The following is a 20,877-nucleotide window of genomic DNA, read 5'->3' as shown; positions in this document are numbered from 1 at the left end:
TCATCCTGATGTTATGGCTACATCTGAGTGTAGGTGAGTATTACTAACACCAATCCTATAAATGACATTTTGATGGGCAACTAATCGGGAATGAATCATAAGAGAAAAAGGATCAAAGGGACAAAGACCTTTATTATACTAGAACACTTTTGCAATTAAAGCTCAAAATGAAGACAGAGCACATGTCCCCCCCTTTTTTTTCCTTTAACCAAGTGAAAATGCACAAATTTTTAAAATGAACTAATCTAATAATGCCTCTGGGATATCATAATGTTAAAAATATAATGTTTTACATACACTAAACTAAAATGGATAATTTTTTTAAGTTGTACTAGACTTATTTGATCTTAATCATACAAATGAATCCTAAAAACATTATCTTACCCACTAGCCTCAGGAGGAAATCTGACCACAACTTTGCCCATTTCTGCACCTGGAAGTTCAACAAATTTTCCAACGTCCGGTTTCCTTTCTGTTGCCTTAAAACAAATGAACACTTATGAAGTTGGCTGTTCTATCCACTCAACCAATAAAATCACCAAAGTCCGAGAGGTACAAAATTCTCCAGGTAAAAGAAATACACAATAAATACAAAGTAATTCTCCTTAACATCACTTGAATCTTCTTCATGATTTTTTTTCCCTTTAAGCAGTACCAAATAACTACAATTCTGCTTACCACATTGGTTTTTAGTGTAGTAATATTCCATTTGGTACCAACTGACTGGAACGCACGCTGGGATTCAAGAAAGCCAAACCAGCGCTTTACGTGAAGTGGAGCCACATTCTCTTTCAATTGCTCCTGCCATTTATTATTTCCTGTCAACAAACACACATTTTAAACAAATGATTCACTAACCTTGCAATTTCAAAAGCTGAGTTCCTAAAATGACTCAATTTAAGGCAGCTAAATCAATGAAAACAATACTTCTCTAATGGACTGTAAACTGTAGACTATTTAAGACATTGTCACATTTTGCTATCTCTACAAAACATGCATGACTGCAGAAAATTATGAGTTCAGCAACATTTATTTAGCCCAACTTAATTTTTTCCCATTCTATGAGGCCCCCACAATGCCACACCAAACCAGCACTCCAACCAGAACAGTTCTGAGAATCAGGTAAGGTGGTAGCTTCTGTTTATCTCCTCCATCGGACTCTAAGGTCTTTGCAAGCAGAGTTTACTTCATTATTTGTATTTATATCCCTGGCGCCTGGCACAGAGTAGGCAATTAATCAAAACTTGGTGACTGGCTCAACTGAGTATAAATAATTTTTAAGACTATCAAATTTCATCACTACTGATGTGAAAATTAAATCCCAAAAGATGGAATTAAATATATCTATTCTTTAATGTCTTTCTAAACAACTAAACAATAATTTCAAACCACTTTCTCAGATATGAATAACTAGTCAGATCTATGCCATGCCCAGAGTCATTCTGGATGTGCTCCCAGTCACACGAAGGCACATCTGGTAAAAGTCAGAGGCAAATTCAGTCTTGAAGACTTTAAGGGTCTGTGATGCTGCCAGTTTGGATGCTCCTTCTGTGCAGATGTCAACCTTCCATGTCTTAGGAGACAGTTGTTTATGATTTGCTCTGACTAAAAAAATTCACTTCACTAAATTATTGGTGTCTTTCCATTCATTCTTAGGCTTGTCCTTGAGCCCATGTTCAAAGGCCTTCCGTCCTGGCAGGACTTTGTAAGAGTCAGTGTTCTACCAGCATACTCTAGGTCACTTTCAAGCCACTTTCCTCTTACTCATACTTTCTCTACTGGCTCATTCCCTTCTACCTATGTGTTCATTCCATGGTAGATCAAAAAATCTGGAGATTTCATTGTACATCTAAATAGGCAAGGACATTAAAAAGTTAAAGACTAGTCTTAATCTGGGAGATTGCACCATTAACATCTCCATCAACAGGAGTTTGCTATTCACCACTTTGTTTTTCATCTCTTTGTTGATTTGAAAGTGGGAGTAGAGAGAAATTACCACAGTCAAGAAAAGTAGGGGGAGGGGAAAAGGGAGAGTACCTAGATAAAACCAGCTGGAAAGCTGAGGACTCCACTGGAGGAGCTATTTATATGTAAAAACACACACAGAGCTCTGACAGTTTTAAGGACAAGATAAAGTAGTGACTTCTTTTTGTCTCCCCCATTAGATGACTGCAAGCTGATTGTAGTTTAAGAGTGTTCTGATTAGAGTGCTGTTTTGGTGTGGCACTGTGGGGTCCCGTTGCATGTGCACGTGTGTAAAAGTTGGGCATTCATAAGCTGAGGACTGCATATACTTTCTATATAATATAACGTGCTAAGGAATAAAGCCACTCTGTAACTAATTCAATTTATCAAACAAAACTTTATCTGATAAAATTACTGCTCGAGATTCATTGATGGACATCAATGCAGTCATTTCAAAGCAAGTCTACAAAAACAAAACAGAGTAGGATTCTTGTCTCAAATATGGAAATCATATAAAGAACCCAAAATTATCCTACCTTAAATTTCTCCATAGTAATGGAACTAAAAAATCTGGGAAGAAGTGACTAACTAATGGCATGTAGTAACTGAAGTTTAAAGTGCTTTAAAAAAGAAGACCAGAGATACCTTTTAGTGTGGCCCAAACACACAGATCTGCTAAGCTCAATGAGTTTCCAACCAAGTATGTTCTCAGTGACAGACAGTGATTGAGCTCACGGATTGCTGTAGTAAACAGTGCATAAGAAGATAATTTTGTAGCACTGAATTCCAACCAATGGTCAATCTGGTGGAAGAGAAAAAAGAAGAGATGAGACTGAAGATATTCCAACACTTAGAATTTGTTCCAGGAGTGGGGAGCCTGTGGCCTTGAGGCCACATATGGCCTTCTAGGTCCCTAGGTGTGGCCTTTTGACAGAGTCCAAGTTTTACAGAACAAATCTTTTTATTAAGGGGATTTGTTCTGAGGAGTTTGGATTCTGTCAAAGGGCCTCACTTCTATTAGAACAGAATACTATAGATATTCTCAGACCAGGTCTTTGTAACAGCAAAGGAAGGTTAAATCTGTAAGGGAGAGTGGAAAATGATTATAATGTAAAGAAAAAAGGCATTAACAAAATAGTCTTTTTTAGAGGAAATGCTAATAGGGAAAGGAAACAAGATAACAAATTCTTTTTGGAAGGGAGGAGAAGGGGAAACAAGAAAAGCCACAAATTCAGCATCCTAGGTGTTAAGATTCTAACTATAAAGATGCCACATCAAGCAAGGGCAGGAATGATGAAATCCTCAAATAAGTGGAAATGCAAAACAACAAAAAAATCAGAAAAGACTGCTGATGACTTACTTCAGTGTGCTCCATCAGGTTACAGCCATATAACCCCGCTGAAGTTGCAACTCTAGCCAAGTAGCGAGGTATAGAATTCACATCAGAGAACGTAACGTTGCTAGAATACAAATGGAAAGACAATGCTGTTTCAGCCATTTGGCTGTATCGAACTTAAAGACTTGTTACGAGAACAATTAGTAAGACAAACTGGATTAGTAAAATTGTTTTCTTCATACTCTACTTTCCACTCTACTCTGCCATCAACTTAGTTTTGAAACGCTCAAATACATTTAAAAAAAAAATCTGGGTAATGTGCCTCCGTGGGTCAAACAAAAAGTCATGGCTCTAAGGAGTGTTGCCATAACCATCTGGTTGACTCCAACTCACAGGTTGTTGTTTGTCCCCCATTCTCAAAGAGGACTATGACATCAGGAAGGTGATAGCATGACTTGCAAGTGACCTGGATTTAAGTGAGAGAGGGCTGTGCAAAGTCACCAGCCTCACATTCTCCTCTGGAGCCATCTGGGCCCAGTGCCAAGATACAGATCAGGACGATTGGTGATAGCCCTGGATGCAGTGGGAGACCTTGACCAGGGTCACAAAGCTAGGTAAGTGTCTGAGACTGTATTTGATCTCAGGAAGAGGAGTCTTCCTGACTCCAGGCCTGTCAGTTTATCCGAGGCACCATCTAGCTGCACTAAACTGGAGCTGAGTCAGATGAGAATGTAATTGGGAAACATTCAACAAAATAAATAAAAACAGAATGTAACACAGATAATGCTAATCTGAGGTTTTCTCAGTCATTTTTCAGCCTAAAGGAATTCCCTTTCTATTTAAGTTTGACATCATTGGTCTAGGGCGCTGAGAGTTGAAATAACTTGTCCAGCATCCCACAACCAGTATATGTCAGAGGTGGGACTTGAATTCAGATCCTGGTCAAGTTACATAACCCTTAGGTAGAGAAGGAAATGGCAAATCCTTCCTGTATCTTTGCCAAGTAAACCCCAAAAGGGGTCACAGAGTCAGACATGACTGAAAACGACTAAACAACAACAACCAAATCAGCTCGAGTTCTGTAGGCAGCTTGCCTCTGCTCTAGACAACTCTCCCAAACTGGAGATTGAAGGGGAAATGCCAATTTAATCATAATCAACAACAACAATGATGATAACTAGCATTTACATCGCTTTACAAAAAACATCTCATTTGATCATTGCAACAAGCCTGGCAGGTAGGTATTGTTATCATTATCCCCATTTTGTAGTTGAGAAAATTGAGGTTAAGTGATTTGCCCAGGGTCACACGGCTTGTAAGTGTCTGAGAACAGAGTGGAAGCCAGGTCTTCCCAATTCTAGGTAAAGTGTTCTATCCATCCCCCATCCAGCTGACCTGAATTGATATGGGCAGTTTTCTTATCCAGGGAATATTAGTGAAAGTACAGGAACAGTCCTTCTTCTGTTTATTTCTTTGTTTTGAATAAGAAAGATTTACTGTCTTTCAGAAAACATCAGAAAAAAAGAGGAATGTCCCTGGCCTGCTGACAGGTATTTGATTTTTTTTTTAAATGACAAGAATGAAGAAACTTCAAACTGCTGGTCAATAATGGGAGATGGGGATTGGCACAAGGGAGTTGGGGCTAAGTGACTTGCCCAGGGTCGCACAGCTTGTAAGTGTTGTGTCTGAGGTCACATTTGAACTCAGGTCCTCCTGACTCTAGGGCTGGTGCTCTATCCACTGTGCCACCTAGCTGCCCCCAAGGTCAATCACTTTTGACAGAATTTCAGGGGTTAGCAAACTACTGTGCTGTAGCTGGCCCCTGGGCCACAGTTTGCCTACCCCTGTTCTAGAACACATTGTTAAAGAGAAGGTTTGTGAACATGAAAAAAGAAAACTAGTTAAAAGGAATAAAAGAATACAGTGTAAACATTACAGAACTATATCAGGAAACACAGACAGTTTTGTTAAATTTAATACATACTTTAAAAAGCACTAAACTGTACACAATAGAGTTCACAATTTTATAATTCTTTGTCTTCATATACTGAATATTCTTATTAAATATAAAAAGAAATAACAAAGTACAAAACACTATTTAAAAAAGGAGGTAATCAGAAAAAGAGAGGAATCAGAAAGCCTTCATTAAAACAAGCAATGCCAAAACCTTCTTCTCGTCTCTGACAGGGTTATTAGAATAGTAGTTGGAGTACCAGGGACATGAAACATATAAATTTCCACAAGTCAATCACAAAGTCTCCACCATGACACTGTGGACTAAGTGAGAGCTCTGGCCTAGAGGATACTAATTAAAGAGTAGATGTGACTGAAGGACTAGACCCAAAGAGTAGCATGATTGAAAGGATCACTGTGAACCCAAAGGGAAGCATCTCTTGCAGTATAATATGGCATTATCTTGGCTGCATTCTATTCAAGAGTTTTATGACTTAGGTGAAGACATAAGTGGTAGGTTTACCAATATGCAGAAGGCACAACACTGTGAAGGACTGCCAATGCAACAGGTGCTGTCAATGTTATCAAGGGATGACGATAAAGGGAGTAATTAAGTAGGTCTAGAATAAATTTTAAGTGGAAACTTGGTAGTTTTTAAAAAGCCCAATAAAAACTCACATTTTAAAAATACGAGACACTAAACCAAGAATCCACATAAGCACATGTATAACATAAGACCACATGTATATATGGATATACAAAATAAAATTCAAAGTAAATTTGTAGGGAAAGGCAGTGAGTAAGGGAAAATGATCAGGAAAGATTTCATGTTAAAGGTGGCACCTGAACTGGGATTCTAGAATGTCCAAGGAAGGAAGGAGTGCATCCCAATCACAGGTTAACAGCCCATGAAAGGGACGGAGATGGGAGATAGGAGTGCTGCATGGGACGAACAGCAAGAAAACCAGTTTGGCTAAACTATAAAGAGCAATAATATATAAGGGTGGATGGTAGGTTGGAATCAAGTTGTAAAGAGTTTTAATTGTCAAACACAGGGGTTTAAAAAGAAGCCATAGACAGAGAAGTGACATGTTCTATGCTTTAGGAAAGTCACTTTGGCAGATCACCATCCATGACCCTCTTTGGCATTTCTGAGGGCTCTACCCCAGAACCTCTTCTCTTTTCTCTATACTCTCAGTGATCTCATTAGGTCCTGTGGGCTTAAATATCACTCTACACATATGACTCCCAAGTTTATGACTCCAGCTTCATTTGGCTTCTAAGGTTCAGCCCCATATCAACAACTAACTGCCTGTTAGAAATCCCCACCTGCATACACTACATTCATATTACACTCAGGATGTTTAAAACAGAATTCTGCATTCTTCCCCAAAATCCATCCCTCCCTGCAAACCGCCTATTTTGGTTGAGGGTGCCACTTTCCTTTCAATCACTTACGTAAACATTCTTGACTTTTCATTCTCCCTCAATTCTCAACTATAGTTTCCAAGTCTTGTCAATTCTTATCTATTCTGTCCCCTTCCCTCTATTTCTATGTGTATCACCTGAGTTCAGGCCTTCATTACATGTCACCTAAATGACTGTAATAACCTCCTACTGTGTCTTCCGGCTTACAATCTCTCTTCTCTGCAATCCATCCTCCACACAGATTCTAAGATCACTGTCCTAATGACTATGTCACTCAACTGCTCAAAAATCTTCAGTGGCTCCCTTGTGTCTCCTGAATAAACTATAAGCAGCTTAGCTTGACAATTAAATTCTTATACAATTTGGCTTCTTCTCTTTAACCCAATAATCCCATTACTAAACTGAATCTCACAGATGTTACTGACAGCAAGACTCTCATTTATGAAAAAATGTTCATAGCAGCTTCTCCAGGATCACAAAAAAGCTGGAAACAAAGTATGTCTCAACAACTGGGGAATGTTTGGACAAACTGAGGTATATGCACAGAATAAAATATTACTAGGCTGTAATGAACAATGAATGTGAAGAATTCAGAAAACACATGAGGAGACTTCAAATGTGATGCAAAGTGAAGCTCATACAAAAGAACAATATGTAGGGTGACTGCAACAAGGTAAATGAAGTCGATGTAGAAAGGCAACAAACTCTGGTCAAATACAACAGTCAAACATGAGTATCAAACTACCAAAGTGAAGACATAACTCTTTTTTCTGTAAATAATAAATACGTTGTTTTACCAGAAATGTCCTTTGTAAAGGGGTTTGCTAGGACTTATCTTCTGCATCAAAAGAAATGTTTTAAAACCTTCTAATGTGCAGGTTAAAGTGATTATTTTTAGAGACTATGGTAAACCAATAATTCATACATGTAACAACAAACAAGCAGGATCTTACAAGAGTCTACTCAACATAAATCCCTGTCAAAAGGTTGTAATTTATAGCCTGACTTAAGGATCTTGAAATCTTCAAATAGCATGTAAATATAAGGTATATGTACTGTGGTTTTCATCAGAATATCCAAACTGCAAGATTAAAACATGTCTGCAGTCTCAGAACACTCTGAAAACGTTTACCAAACTTTAAAAGCAATTCATACATGAAACTATCCCAAAGAAAAGAGATTCAAAAAGCTTATTCTCCAAAGTTAATTTAAGAACTACTTTAAGCAATAACTGTAGAATCATTAAATTTGAAATATCCCAAATGATTTTTCAGCTGGTACCTAAATAAATCAGTTTAGCTTTCTGGAGTTATAAAATTCATCTACCCAAAGCCAGGGGTGAGGAACCTGTAGCCCATGTGGCCTTCTAGGTACTCAAATGCAGCCTTTTGACTGAGTCCAAGTTTTACAGAACAAATCCTTTTATTAAGGGGATTTGTTCTGTGAAGTCTGGATTCAGCCAAAGGGCCACACCTGAGGACCGAGAGGGCCACATGCATCTTTAAGGCTGCAGCTTCCCCTCCCCTGCCCCAAGCCACCAGTTGGGAAACAAGTTTAGCTGATGTTTCTTAAATTTCATTTCCCATTTTAAAATGTGCTACTGTTATAAGAAATCAATTTTATACAGCCATTACATAATGGGATGGTGTTGAATGTCAACATAAAGTGCTCCCTTTCCATTATAAAGCTATTACAGACTCATTATCAGCAGCAATCCCTATCCTCATCAAGTGGTTTAGAACAGTTTTCCCACTGGGAACTTCGCTGAAGTTCAAAAAGTTAAGTCAAAACATGGTGGAGGGAGTGTTAGATTTGGAGTCAGGAAGACTAGGATTAAAATCCCCAAGATAGTGACTAGTTATATACGTATGTCACTTGACCGCTTACGCACTCAGTTTCTTCATCTTTATGTAGAAAAAATAATACCAGCAATACCTATGTCACGGGGCTCAAATTAGATAAAATATGCAAGGTACACTGCAAATTTTAAAGCAATACAGCATCATTATTAATAATAACAAAAATGATTGACATGATAATCATAAATTAAAATGTTAAAATTTAAAATAAAATGGTACTGCCACATTTGATAGAAAAAAACAAAAGGAGAAGTTATAGATGTGAGCTCGTAGGATACCAGAAGTTAGGAGATGGGAACCTTTGATTGAGTTTTATAAATATGGAAGCACATGATTAGCCTTAAAGGAATGGAACCCTAAGTCTTTTAGAAGTATACAAATACAGTATAAATATTCTGAGAGCAATGAAAGATTTAAGATTATTTTAAAATTTCTATAAAGCAGTAACAAAAATCAATAGCTAATTTAAAGATGTGATCAGTGCCAAATGTTCTGAAAACTAAATTATTAATAATGGAAACACGCAAACAAGAATACTAACTATAAAGCTCATAAGTTACAATTTCCTGAAATTCTATATTATTAATCTTTTGGAGAGACTGTACTGCTTAATTATAATGGTCAAGAAAGTACATAATGTTTACATATTTGTTGCACATTTGTCTTTATATCCTCAGTCTCTCTATTTGCATGGCTTGGCACAGGAAATAACCTCTGAGAAGGCAGAAATCACATCTACTGAATCTGTATATCACAAAGCAATGTATATACATATATAGCTGTTTTGATGCTGTGATCTTCAAATTAAAGACACTAAACCTTATTTAAAATTGATGATGAACAATATAAAACATCTTCATAGGAGAGATGATGAGAAAATACACCTCACTGTATTATGGTGAATATATTAACTTGAATCATTATACATGCTATATACAGTGTGCATATATATGTGTGTATATATATATATACAATTACATGGGACTGTGAAGAATGAGTTGTATGATTTTAAAAGGATATTCAAAAGGGTAAATCTGGGAATAATATCTCAATATATTTCCACTTGTTATCTTAACTGTAATTGTATTCCTATTAATAAAACCTCTAACAGTCATGCAACAGGCATGAAAGCATGCAGAAATAACTATTTTTAATTCACACACTCAATTCAGCATTTAAAACGAACATTTAAAAATGCTAATCTAAGCAATGAGGACAGAAATGTAAAATCACTTACTCAGAAACTCGAAGGATGTTCTCTTTTCCTTCTTCAACTGAAACTTTGACATTATCTTTAACATGTTCTACTGTCAACAAAGCTCCTACAAACACAATGGAAGAAAATTTAAAGTCTTTTCATATTAGATCACATTTGTACAAAGCCAAAATCATCAAACTTTCAGACGAAAGGTTCTCTAAACACATATTATTACAAAATGGCAGACAGGAAATTCTTTAAAAAGAACTTATACAAAACGGTCTTTTGTCTTAAAGGAAAGACAAATATCAAGATAGCACTAGCTCAGCCAGGACCACTGCTTCCAGGTAGGCACTTAATACTGAAGTTAACTTTCTTCCTCTAGGGGGCAAGGATGGCCCAGAGTCATCACGAAACACTGACTTACTCCTATATCTCTCACATTGCATACTGTAGTCAACTACTCAGAAAAATAACTCGCGTCCTCAGACACCTAGCTTCTCCTAAAATTAGTAAATTTTAGAAATGGAAGACTTATATATCATCTCAGGGCTATTCAAAATTGTGATAATGTTTGGTATAGCAGGTACAGGACACAACATGGAAAGTACTGGATTCCCTGTCAGAGGATTTAGGTTCAAATCTTGGCTTTGTCACTTAATACTTCAGTGACTTTGGGGAAGTCATGGACCTTAATTTCCCCAAGTGTTAAATGACAGGTTATGTGTATGTGATCTTGAAGTTCCTTTCATCTTTAAAATCTATGACTCTAAATACATAAGCAAAAACCATATTAAAAACAGTATAATGTACACTGGCTAAACTAATACTCATAAAAAGACATGATCCAATATGTATTCAAAGGCACATAAATCAGTGGACTGCCTTCAGGATGGGATTCTAGAAAGATGTATGAGCCCCAATTAGGTAACTAATCAAAAACGGCCAACAGTTAAGTGATCAAAGGATTTGTGTTTTTTGGTTTGTTTTTTTCAGACCTGAGATTCATAGGTGTAGAGAACTCCCCAGCATCGATGCGGAACTATAAATCCTCTGCAAATTATAATCTCAGTGAATTTCCTGGGTCACAGAAAGTGGATGTTCTAGCCAGCATGTATCAGATAAGAAACTTGATCCCAAAGTCTTTGTGACTCTGAAGTAGGCCCTCTACTGACTATTCAGTCCTGACACTCAAAGGACATCAATTCCCAAAAGAAGCACAAAGTAATAGTCACATGAGAAATATTTCAAATGTCTAATATTCAAAGAAATGCAAATTTAAGAAACATTGACACTTAAAGAGTTCAGTAGTTTTTATTGTCATTTTTGATCACTTAGAAAATATGAACAATGTTCTTTCCAATGTCAGTAATGAAAAAATAATATCTAACATTTCTATAATGTCTACTACATGCCAGGCACTTCACAAATATTATCTCATTTTATCCTCACAACAACCTTGGGTGGTAGGGGTCATCATTATCTACCCTCATTTTTCAGTTGAGGAAACCGAGGCAAAGGAAAAGTGACTTATCCAGGGTCACATATCCAGTAAGTATCAGAGGCCACATTTGAACTCAGGTCTTCCTAACTCTAGCCCTACTGGTATATCTAATATGCCAACTCTGAAAGATCCATTGGTCTAATAAAGAAGTTTAAAATAACAAAATCTAACACTGGCTAGGTTGTGGAGAAAGGAACGATACCAATGGCACTGCTGTGAAATTCAATCTTTCTTTAAAACAGTATGGTATGGATACAATAAAAGCTATTATATGTATTTCACCTTGAGCTGGTAATCACGTGATTAGGACTATACCTTAAGGCTGCTACTGGCAGGCAAAAAAAGATGTGGCTATGCAAAGATATCCATAATAGTAAAAAAAAATCTGTAAATGATATATCTGGAAATACACCCAACGACTAGAAAATGGTATGTGAATGTAAAGAATATTGTACCACAAGAAATGACAACTATGAAGGCTACAATGAGGATTTAGAGCCAGCAATGACTTAAAAGATCAATCCTTCATTTTACAGATACGGAAACAAGATGATCAGACTGGTAGAATCACTTAACACAAAATCACAAAGTTTATGAATGGCAGGGCCTGGATTAGGAAATAGGTCTATCAATGAAAAAATTTAGAACTTCTGTATACTATTATAAATAGAAAGACTGTTGAACCTGGATTCAACTCTGTCTGGCCTCTAATGCTCCCTACCTATGGCACCTTAAACAAGTTCCCTTAGCCTCCCTGGGCCTCAGTTTCCTACTGTAAAATGAAGAGGCTGCATGAAATGGCCTCTTCCAGCTCTAGACCTCTGATCCTAGGACCTTTCTGCAGACAACTGTATGTACACAATCTATCCACTAAATAAACATCTACTGAATTCCTATGTACAAGGAACTTAGGAGTTACTTGTGAGGGAGACAAAAGCATTTAATAGCCCAGTGAATATTAAACATTGAAACATATGCCATCATGTTTCTTTTAATAGTTTACACTATTAGTCAGACATTACAGCTGTAAGAATAATCACTTACTCATTTAAAGAGACTGAGTTCAGATGTTTGGCTAAATAAAGTGAATTTTTAATGCTCCCCTTAATTGAAGTCTCTTAAATACCTAATTTCAGAGGAGATTTGAAACTTCTATTTTCCCTTCAAATTACATCGGATAGTCCATTCTCATTTAGGTGTTCTCAAATGCTACACCAGCAATACCTTAAACTAATTTCCAGGTATACTATATAATCAAGCATAGAGCAAAGTTGGAACTGTGTGAAAAAATCAAAAGTGAAATAGTTCAATCTACACTGCTGCCTTTAAAAAAAAACCACATTTACTGGCCAATATATAAAACAAAGATAAAATTTCCTTGATTTAGATAACTGTAACGAATTAAAGCAATGGAAAAAGTGAGAATATGACAAGCAACAAAAATACTTTGGAATTTTTGCCCAAAGAGAGTAGAAAAGGTGAAAAATGGAATCAAGATTTGAGGGTAAGGATTTTACCTTGCTCACCATTGAATATTCTATTTCTTCAAGAGAATAATTCATTTAAATCAAGTCTGTATTTATTGGTACTATTCAAAATATTATTACAGACACATGAAATTTATTAATCTTTCTTCTAAAAGATTTAAACCTCCAATACGAGTTAACAACGTCAAAACTGATTTGAATAATATGTATATCTTACCAGCCTACCAAGCCCAAAATTTGGGGTGGGGGGGGGAGTGATGCCAATGCAGACTCAGAAAAATGACAATCCTCTTTTGATATAATTTTTTGTAAAAATCATAACTCTCATTCATGTTAACCTCTGAAAGTTCACTATTCGTGTTTGAAATACAACCCCGAATTTGGTACAAACTGGAAACTAAGCAGGGAGGTGACAGGTCAGAACCTTACTACTTTTGCAAGATAAACAAGAGAAGCAAATGCACCTGCCTGCTATATACCCCTGTTCCAGGCACCCATATAAATCTGTCACCAGACATGCAAAAGGCAATGCTGAGCACCTCCCTTGATCCCATTTCCCAGGATCAGTACAGCAGAGAGTCCAAAATATGAATAGGAGAAATGTGGGGAAATACAGTATGGGGGGGGGATGTTCCCATTCTACCTTCTCCAGCTGTCTGCCCTTTTATTATTTCATCTCTCATTATTCTTCAATCTCTTCCTGTCTACTGCTGCATCCCTACTACCTACAAACACACCCATCCATCATCACTAGCTCCCATTTTATAATCCTCCTCCCTTATTTACATTCAATGAATCCACTTTCTTCTCTCTTAACTCTGCACTTTGGTTTTGGATCTCATCATTCAAGTGACACTGCCATCTTCAAAGTTACCAATGATTTCTTAATTGCCAAATCTAATGGCCTTTTCTTGATCCTCATTCTTCTTGATCCCTCTCAAGCCTCCGAGACAATTCGTCACCTTTCTCTCCTTTATACTCTCTTCTCTGCAGGCTTTCAGGATATTGCTCATTCCTGGTTCTTCTACCTGTCTGATTACCTCAGTCTCATTTACTGGTTCATCCAGGTGTACCCTGATAATCGTGGGTGCCCCCAAACCTCTGCTCTGAGTCTTCATCTCTCTATTTCACTTGGTGATTTCATCAGCTTCCGTAGATTCAACTATCATCTCTATGCAAAAGATTCTCAGATTCATCCAGCCACAATCTCTTGCGACCTTCAGTCTCAAATCGCCCAAAAAGTCTATTGGATATCTCAAACTGCATATCCAACAGACATTTAAACTCAACATATTCAAAACTAAACTTATTATCTTGTCTCTTCCCCCCCCCAGTCCTCTCTTTTTACTAATTTTCTCTCACCATCCATCCTGTCAGCCCCGACTCCTGCCTGCCTTAAGGTTCCAGCTAAAATCCCACCTTCTGTAAGAAGCTTTTCCCTATTCCCCTTGATGCTAGAGTCTCCCCTCGGTTGATTACCACCAAATTATCTCGTACATAGCTTGTGAGCTCCTTGAGAACAGGGACTAACCGTTTAAACAAACAAACAAAAAAGTCTTTCCCTTTCTTTTTATCCCCAGTGCTTGGAACATAGGCACTTAAAGCTTGCGACCTGGCTTGAAAGGAAATGAGTGAAACCCCACAACGCTGAGGCAGTACAATCACTCCCAGCCTCGTAAGACCCATTTTAATTAGCATCTCTGAGAGAATCCAAGAGCCAAGGAAACTAGCACCAAACCACGCGTCACCAGGGTCAGGTGACTGGGTCGGGGTCTCCCTCCCGGCAAGGAAAAAGTCCCCTCAAGGAAGAGCCAGGCGCCCCGGCCTAGCACGGGGAGAGGGGGAGGGGCTAAGAAGAAAAAGCATCTAGGGGTAGATTCAAGTCCCCGGGCCAGGCAACATCCACCCTGTAAGCCCGGCCCCAGGGTCCTAGCAGAAGCGTCCAGGACAAGACTTACCGAGGGGAAGGTCTTGGGGATTCACCGTCAGACTCAGCGCCGCCATCTGGTCCAATGAGTCCGCCAGTCCCGGAGGCCTGTGGAGAAGGACGCGTGGGCAACCGGATGATGAGACGTGTCCTCACTGCCCGGGCCAAGGCTCCTCCTCCCAGCCCAGCCGAACACACCCAGTGTCCCCTCCCCACTCCCAACCCCATCCGCCGAACTTCCGGTGCAGCGTCCAAACGGCCTCGGGCAGTTCCGGAACCTTTCACACGCAGCCTCGACCGGTCCGTCCGCAAAAGAGGCACGTCGGACGGTGGGGGACGTGTATAAGCGTTCCTCCCCTTCCCTCGCCCGGTGCTCTTCATCTGGTCCGCTCCAGTCTTCTCCATCATCTCTCCCCTCCATCTCTACAGTCTTCACTTTCTCCGTCCCCTTCCCTGCTGCCTTCTCATCCTCATTGATTATGATTAGGAGTTCTTATAGCTAGAATTTGTATGGCGCTTTGAGGTGTGAAAAACGCTTGACAAATATCTCCGTTCAGCCGCACCACGACCTTGAACCCTGGGAGATAAGTGCTCTAATTATAACCATTTTACAGATGAGGAAACTGGCAGACAGACCTTAATTCGTATTAACAATAGCGAGCACTTTAATAGCTTTAGGTTTTGCAAAGCAGTTTACATATGTCAACTCGTTTGATCCTCCAAACAAACCTGTTATTATCATTATGCTCATTTGACAGAGCTAGAGACGGAAAGGTTCAGTGACTTTTCCAGTCACCCGGCTAAAAAAGTCTGACAGAACTAGTAAGAGGTCGAATTTGAACTCATCTTCCTCACTACCAGTCCAGCACCAGCTACCTCTTCTTGACCCTTCCATCCCCTCCTGCTACCCTATCTTTCTGTGCTGCCTTTCATAGTCAAACTAGAAGAAAACCTGCTTCCACTGCCTTATAATCCACTCACTTCTAAGCTCCTACCAAGTGGATCCATTAATTCACTGAAACTCCACTCTCTAAAATTACAAATGATCTCTTCGTTGCTAAAGGCCAAAGGCTTTCTTCTGTGAGAAATGCTAACAGTTTGGTTCCCACAGAATTGATAAGAAAACAGGACAGGGGGAGATTAGGTTATTGATTAATTGATTTCTTGGTTTACTGGTTTACACAAATATGTAAACAAGATGAGGGGGATATTGGTTTACACAGACTATAGAAACAATAGATACTGCATTGCAAACACAGATCTCCCCAGGGAGATGGCTACTTCAGGGGGATACCATATAAAGGGAGACACCCCATAAAGGGGAGATTCATTAGCCTAGAGAGGCTAGGGACTCTTTATAAAGGAAAACGTGCCATGGCAAGAGGAGATGAGGTAACCAGGGACAGTAGTTTTGAGTTTCAAGCATTACCTAGGCACATAATTATTCCATGGTTTAGTCCTGGGCAGAGGGATTCTCATTAGTTTCTGGAATTTCATCAACCAGCCTACTTGAATCTCAGTGTCTCCTAAAGTGGCTTTAAGTGGTACTTGTGATAATGGGCTTCTCCTGGACCAGCCTACTGGAATCTCATCTCCCCCTCTCAAGAAGTGGGCACCAAATTCATTTGGAAAAGAGTCGAGAGTCATGCATTCCTCATCAATATCATCCACCTGACCAGTTTGTTGAGAATTAAATGAGATGATACAGATATCTCTGTAAATCTTTTTTTTAAGGTATCACTGATCTTTCATTTATTTGTTAATACAGCAAACATTTATTTTGTGCTGGATTGTGCTAGGCCTGGAAATGCAAAGACAAAAACAAAAACAAAAAACCAGAAAACTAAAATAGTCTCAATCCTCAAAGATTGTACACTAGGGAAAGCAATACTTACACAGTAAGGAAATTTAAAACATATTCAAATACTGGCATAGGTATATAGTATCTTCAATTTAAATATTCCCTCAGCTGATATTTATTGTAACCCATCCATGCCTGCTCATCCTATGTGATTCTTGGTCATGCTATCCCATAAACTTGCCACAAGGATTCAACCTATTATATTGGAGGCCATAATCACTTCATCCTAATATCCCAAGGATGCCACTTGAGGACTCTGATTCTCCATCTATCATACTTCACCTTTGCCTAGCAACCAACTCATCTTGCTTTTTTAACCCTCTGTAAATATTAAAGTGCTATATAAACACTAGCTATTTTTTTTATTGCTATCCTACCATCGCTCTGCAACAGAGATCTTCTGCCTGGAGCTAGTGGCACTCCTCCTTGGCTTCTTAGAATCCTTATCTTCTTTTAAGACTCAGCTCCTACAAAAAGTCTTTCCTGATTTCTTCCCCCTTCACTCTTAAGTGTTTAGCATTCTTGACCTATTCATATTATCCTGTATTTACTTAACTATACATATGTTGTCACAGAGTGGAATGTAACTTCCAGGAGGGCCAGAACTGTTTCATTTTTGGCTTTGTATACCCAGCACCTATTATAGTATCTTACACATAGTAGACACTTAATGTCTACTGGACTAAAATTACAGGACTTGAAGTCCTAGAAAGTTTTACAAAGAAATCAGAATAAATGAAACCATTTATTTAGAATACTTAAGTATAAGAAATTAAATTAAGTAATACAAAAATTAAATAATGTATAATTTTGTCATAAGAGTATCTCTCATAAAGCTATTTCACCAACATAGAAAATAACATTTTATAGTAATAATAATAAAAATCATAATAATTTAGAGAATAAAGTCATTTAACAAACTAAGATTCATGTAGCATCTAAGATTTGTGCCCTAAATTAAATGAAGAAATTTTACAGGAATGCTGATAGTATATTAGCAGGGCTCAAAATTGAACTTTTTTTAAAATCCCTATAGAATGTAGGCCAAAACTTTGCCATGAGTCACTAGACATCATGTGTGATCATTAGGATCCTAATTCGGCTGTTTCACAGATCTAGCTTACCAGCTTAAAGTTGATACTCTATATTTCAAAACTGGAACTATGAATTTATCAGAATTAATTATTTATGCTGCTCTTACTGTATACACAATATCACTAATCAATAATAATAAAAACAAAAAATAAATGTATTTTCATAATTTTAAAAAATTTATTAACTTGAATATCAAATCTCATTGTTTTCACTGGTAAGCAGATAATATGTCCCTTATGGCACAAGTGCTTTCTTAACAGTCTCTGGAACTCGGCTTGCATAATAGTCATGATTCCTCAGTGTGGCAAGGACACCAGCAGAATTCATATGCTTTACTTCCTTATGGTACTGAAGGGTATTTCCATGAATATCAGTCAGTTTGCCTGGAAGTAAAAAATACAAATAAAACATGATTCCTCACAAAAGACTACATTTCAGGCTAGAAAAAGTGGTTGTTTTTTTCTCTCACAGAAATGGTTTTCAATTATTTCTAAGTATAATATAGAAAGAAACATAAAATTAATGGAGCACTCTCAGGTTGAAAGAGAAGGTGAACAAAAAGAAAAAATTATGATTTAAAGACTGAAAATTTGTATTTACTTAAGAGCTATATCTATAGCTCTTAAAGTATTAGTTTTCAATTGAATGAAAGATAAATATCATAAAATTTTACATCTGAAATTGACCTTAAAGCTCATCTAATCCAATCCCTTAATTCTGAGGATTACTTTGTTTATTTAAGCCTCTGGTTACCAGGTCAATTTAAATATGAGTTTAAAAATTCCAGGATAATAAATCTTAAAAAGAATAGAAGTTTTTATCCTAGTAGACAAGATTGGTTGAATATTCAACAGTGGAAATGATTTATGTTATCTTCTTTCCTATTTCAGAGAGGAGGTAGAATATTTGTAAAAGGCATATAACATAAAATAATGTATTATACATGTACTATACTACGTTATATACATATATCACATATCATATAATAATAAGTGTGGAACACTATGTATAAAGTCAAGATTTTTCAAAGTACTGGTTCATTCAAGTATTGTGGATAACACAAGATTTAGCAGCCTCTACATCTAAAGGATCACAGGGCTCAGAATATGATATTTCAGAGGACAAAGGAGGTGGGATTACAACCAAGAATCACTTAGCCAGAAAAACTGAGTATAATCCATCAGGGGGAAAAATGGACATTCAATGAGAGAGATGACTTTCAAGCATTCTTGATGAAAGGACTAGAGCTGAACTCTCAAATACAAAACGAAAGCATAAAAAGGTAAACAAGAAAGGGAAATCACAATGGACTTAATAAGGTTAAAATGTTTACATTCCCACCCAGGAAAATGATACTTGTAACTCATAAGAACTTTCTCATTATTACAGCAGATAGGAGTATATATTGACAAAGGGGACAAGTGTGAGTCAAATACGAAGGGATGGTATCTAAAAAAATTAAAAAAAGGGATGAGAGGGGAATGTACTAGGAGAAACAGAAAGGGAGAGGTAGAATAAGGTAAATTATCTCACATAAAAGAGGCAATAAAAAGCTTTTACAGTATAGGGGAAGAGGAGTGAGGTGAGGGGGAGTGAGTGAACCTTACTCTCATCAAGATTGGCTCAAAGAGGGAATAACATACACACTCAATTGGGTATAGAAATCTACCTTACCCTACAGGAAAGCAGGAGGGGAAAGGGATAAGAGAAGAGGGTGGGAGTGATAAAAGGGAGGGCAGATAGGAGAAGGGAGTAGAAGCAAAACACTTGTGAGGAGGGACAGGGTGAAAGGAGAGTGAGAATAGAATAAGCAGTGGGGAAAGGATGGAGGGAAATACAGTTAGCAACAGAAACTGAAAAAAAAAATTGAAGCAAGTTTTTCTGATAAAGGCCCCATTTCTCAAACATATATTGAAATCAGTCAAATTTATAAAAATAAGAGCCATTCCCCAGTTGATAAATGATCAAAAGATATGAACAGTTTTCAGATGAAGTAATCAAAGCAATCTATAGGCATATGAAAAAATGCTCTAACTCACCAATGGTTGGAGAAATGCAGATTAAAACAATTCTGAGGCACTACTTCATATGTATTAGATCGGCGAATAGAACAGAAAGCAAAATGACAAATGGTGGAGGTGATGTGGGGAAAATGGGGCATTAATGTACTGTTAGTGGAGTTGTGAACTGATTCAAATATTCTGTAGAGCAATTTGGAACTATGCCCAAAGTGGTACAAAACCAGCAATACCTGTACGAGATCTGTATCCCAAAAGAGATAAAAAGAAAAAAAGGAAAAAGGAAAAGGACTTAGATGTACAAAAATATCTTTAACAGCTCTTTTCTGGGGGTAAAGAATTGGAAATTGAGGGGATGCCCATCAATTAGGGAACAGCTCAACAAATTGTGGTATGTGACTATGATGGAATACTGTTATGCTATGGGAAATGATTAGCGGGATGCTCTCAGAAAAGCCTAGAGAGACTTCATGAGCTGATGCAAAGCCAAATGTACTGTGTAGAAAATAACAGCAATATTGTAAGATGATCAACTGTGAATGATTTAGTTATTCTCAGTAATACAATGATCCAAGACAACTCTGAAGGACTTACGATGAAAAATGCAACCCATCCCTAGAGAAAGAACTGATGGTATCTGAAGAGACTGAAGCATACTTTTTTTACTTTCCTTATTCTTCTTGAGGTTTTTTTTTAATCTATGTTTTCTTTCACAGTATGACTATCATGGAAATGTTTTGCATGACTACAATGTATAAACTATATTGTATTGCTTGCCTTCTCAACGGGAGCAGGGATGGGAAAGGGAGCAAGGGAGAGAATTTGGAATTCAAAGTTTTAAAAATGAATGTTAAAAAATTGTTTTTACACAACTAGGGAAAAATAAAATATCAAATAAAAAAAATCATAGAACTTTAAAGCTGGGGAAAAAAAGAATATAAGCTCTGTCTCATATTTAAATTTGAATTCCCAGAACCTAGCACAGCATTTGGCATATAATTGGGGCTTAATAAATGCTTGTTGATTAACTGACTGATGACAATGATGATTAATATATTTAACTTGTCAGGAAAATCTCCTATTCACAGGTTAACTAAAATGCATTTTTGGGAAACAGGAAAAATTAAATTGAAAATTCTGCTTGTATATAATCATCCAAAAAGAGGTTACATTAGAGTATCTGGAAGCATATTAAAAAAAACTTTTTTAGTAAAATTGAAAATATTAAGAAATAATAATTTCTCTA

The 20,877-nt window shown here is 37.4% G+C and overlaps 2 protein-coding genes across 7 annotated transcripts in view; both read right to left on the bottom strand.

Moving 5' to 3' along the window:
- EPRS1 (glutamyl-prolyl-tRNA synthetase 1) overlaps positions 1-14,847 on the bottom strand; it is a 71,119-nt gene extending 56,272 nt beyond the window's left edge. For both annotated transcript variants that reach the window (XM_020982247.2, XM_020982248.2), the window contains exons 1-6: positions 14,689-14,847; positions 9,779-9,863; positions 3,326-3,425; positions 2,611-2,767; positions 679-818; positions 385-479 (exon numbers count right to left, since the gene is read on the bottom strand). In XM_020982247.2, the coding sequence (XP_020837906.1) occupies positions 385-479; positions 679-818; positions 2,611-2,767; positions 3,326-3,425; positions 9,779-9,863; positions 14,689-14,734 (623 nt within the window). In that variant the 5' untranslated portion in view covers positions 14,735-14,847. The remainder of the gene's footprint in view (positions 1-384; positions 480-678; positions 819-2,610; positions 2,768-3,325; positions 3,426-9,778; positions 9,864-14,688) is intronic.
- Positions 14,848-17,770: 2,923 nt separating this feature from the next.
- BPNT1 (3'(2'), 5'-bisphosphate nucleotidase 1) overlaps positions 17,771-20,877 on the bottom strand; it is a 40,658-nt gene continuing 37,551 nt past the window's right edge. For 4 of the 5 annotated variants that reach the window (XM_020982244.2, XM_020982241.2, XM_078156307.1 and 1 more), the window contains exons 9-10: positions 19,653-19,875; positions 17,898-17,996 (exon numbers count right to left, since the gene is read on the bottom strand). In XM_020982244.2, the coding sequence (XP_020837903.1) occupies positions 17,984-17,996; positions 19,653-19,875 (236 nt within the window). In that variant the 3' untranslated portion in view covers positions 17,898-17,983. Of the gene's footprint in view, positions 17,997-19,652; positions 19,876-20,877 lie in introns of all 5 variants that reach the window. The other variant, XM_078156309.1, reaches the window with a different exon arrangement.

Source organism: Phascolarctos cinereus, unplaced genomic scaffold (genome assembly GCF_003287225.1).
Source record: "Phascolarctos cinereus isolate Bilbo 61053 unplaced genomic scaffold, phaCin_HiC Scaffold_5;HRSCAF=322, whole genome shotgun sequence".
NCBI classification, from domain to species: Eukaryota; Metazoa; Chordata; class Mammalia; order Diprotodontia; family Phascolarctidae; genus Phascolarctos; species Phascolarctos cinereus.
This window is presented reverse-complemented; position numbering and strand designations above follow the sequence as displayed.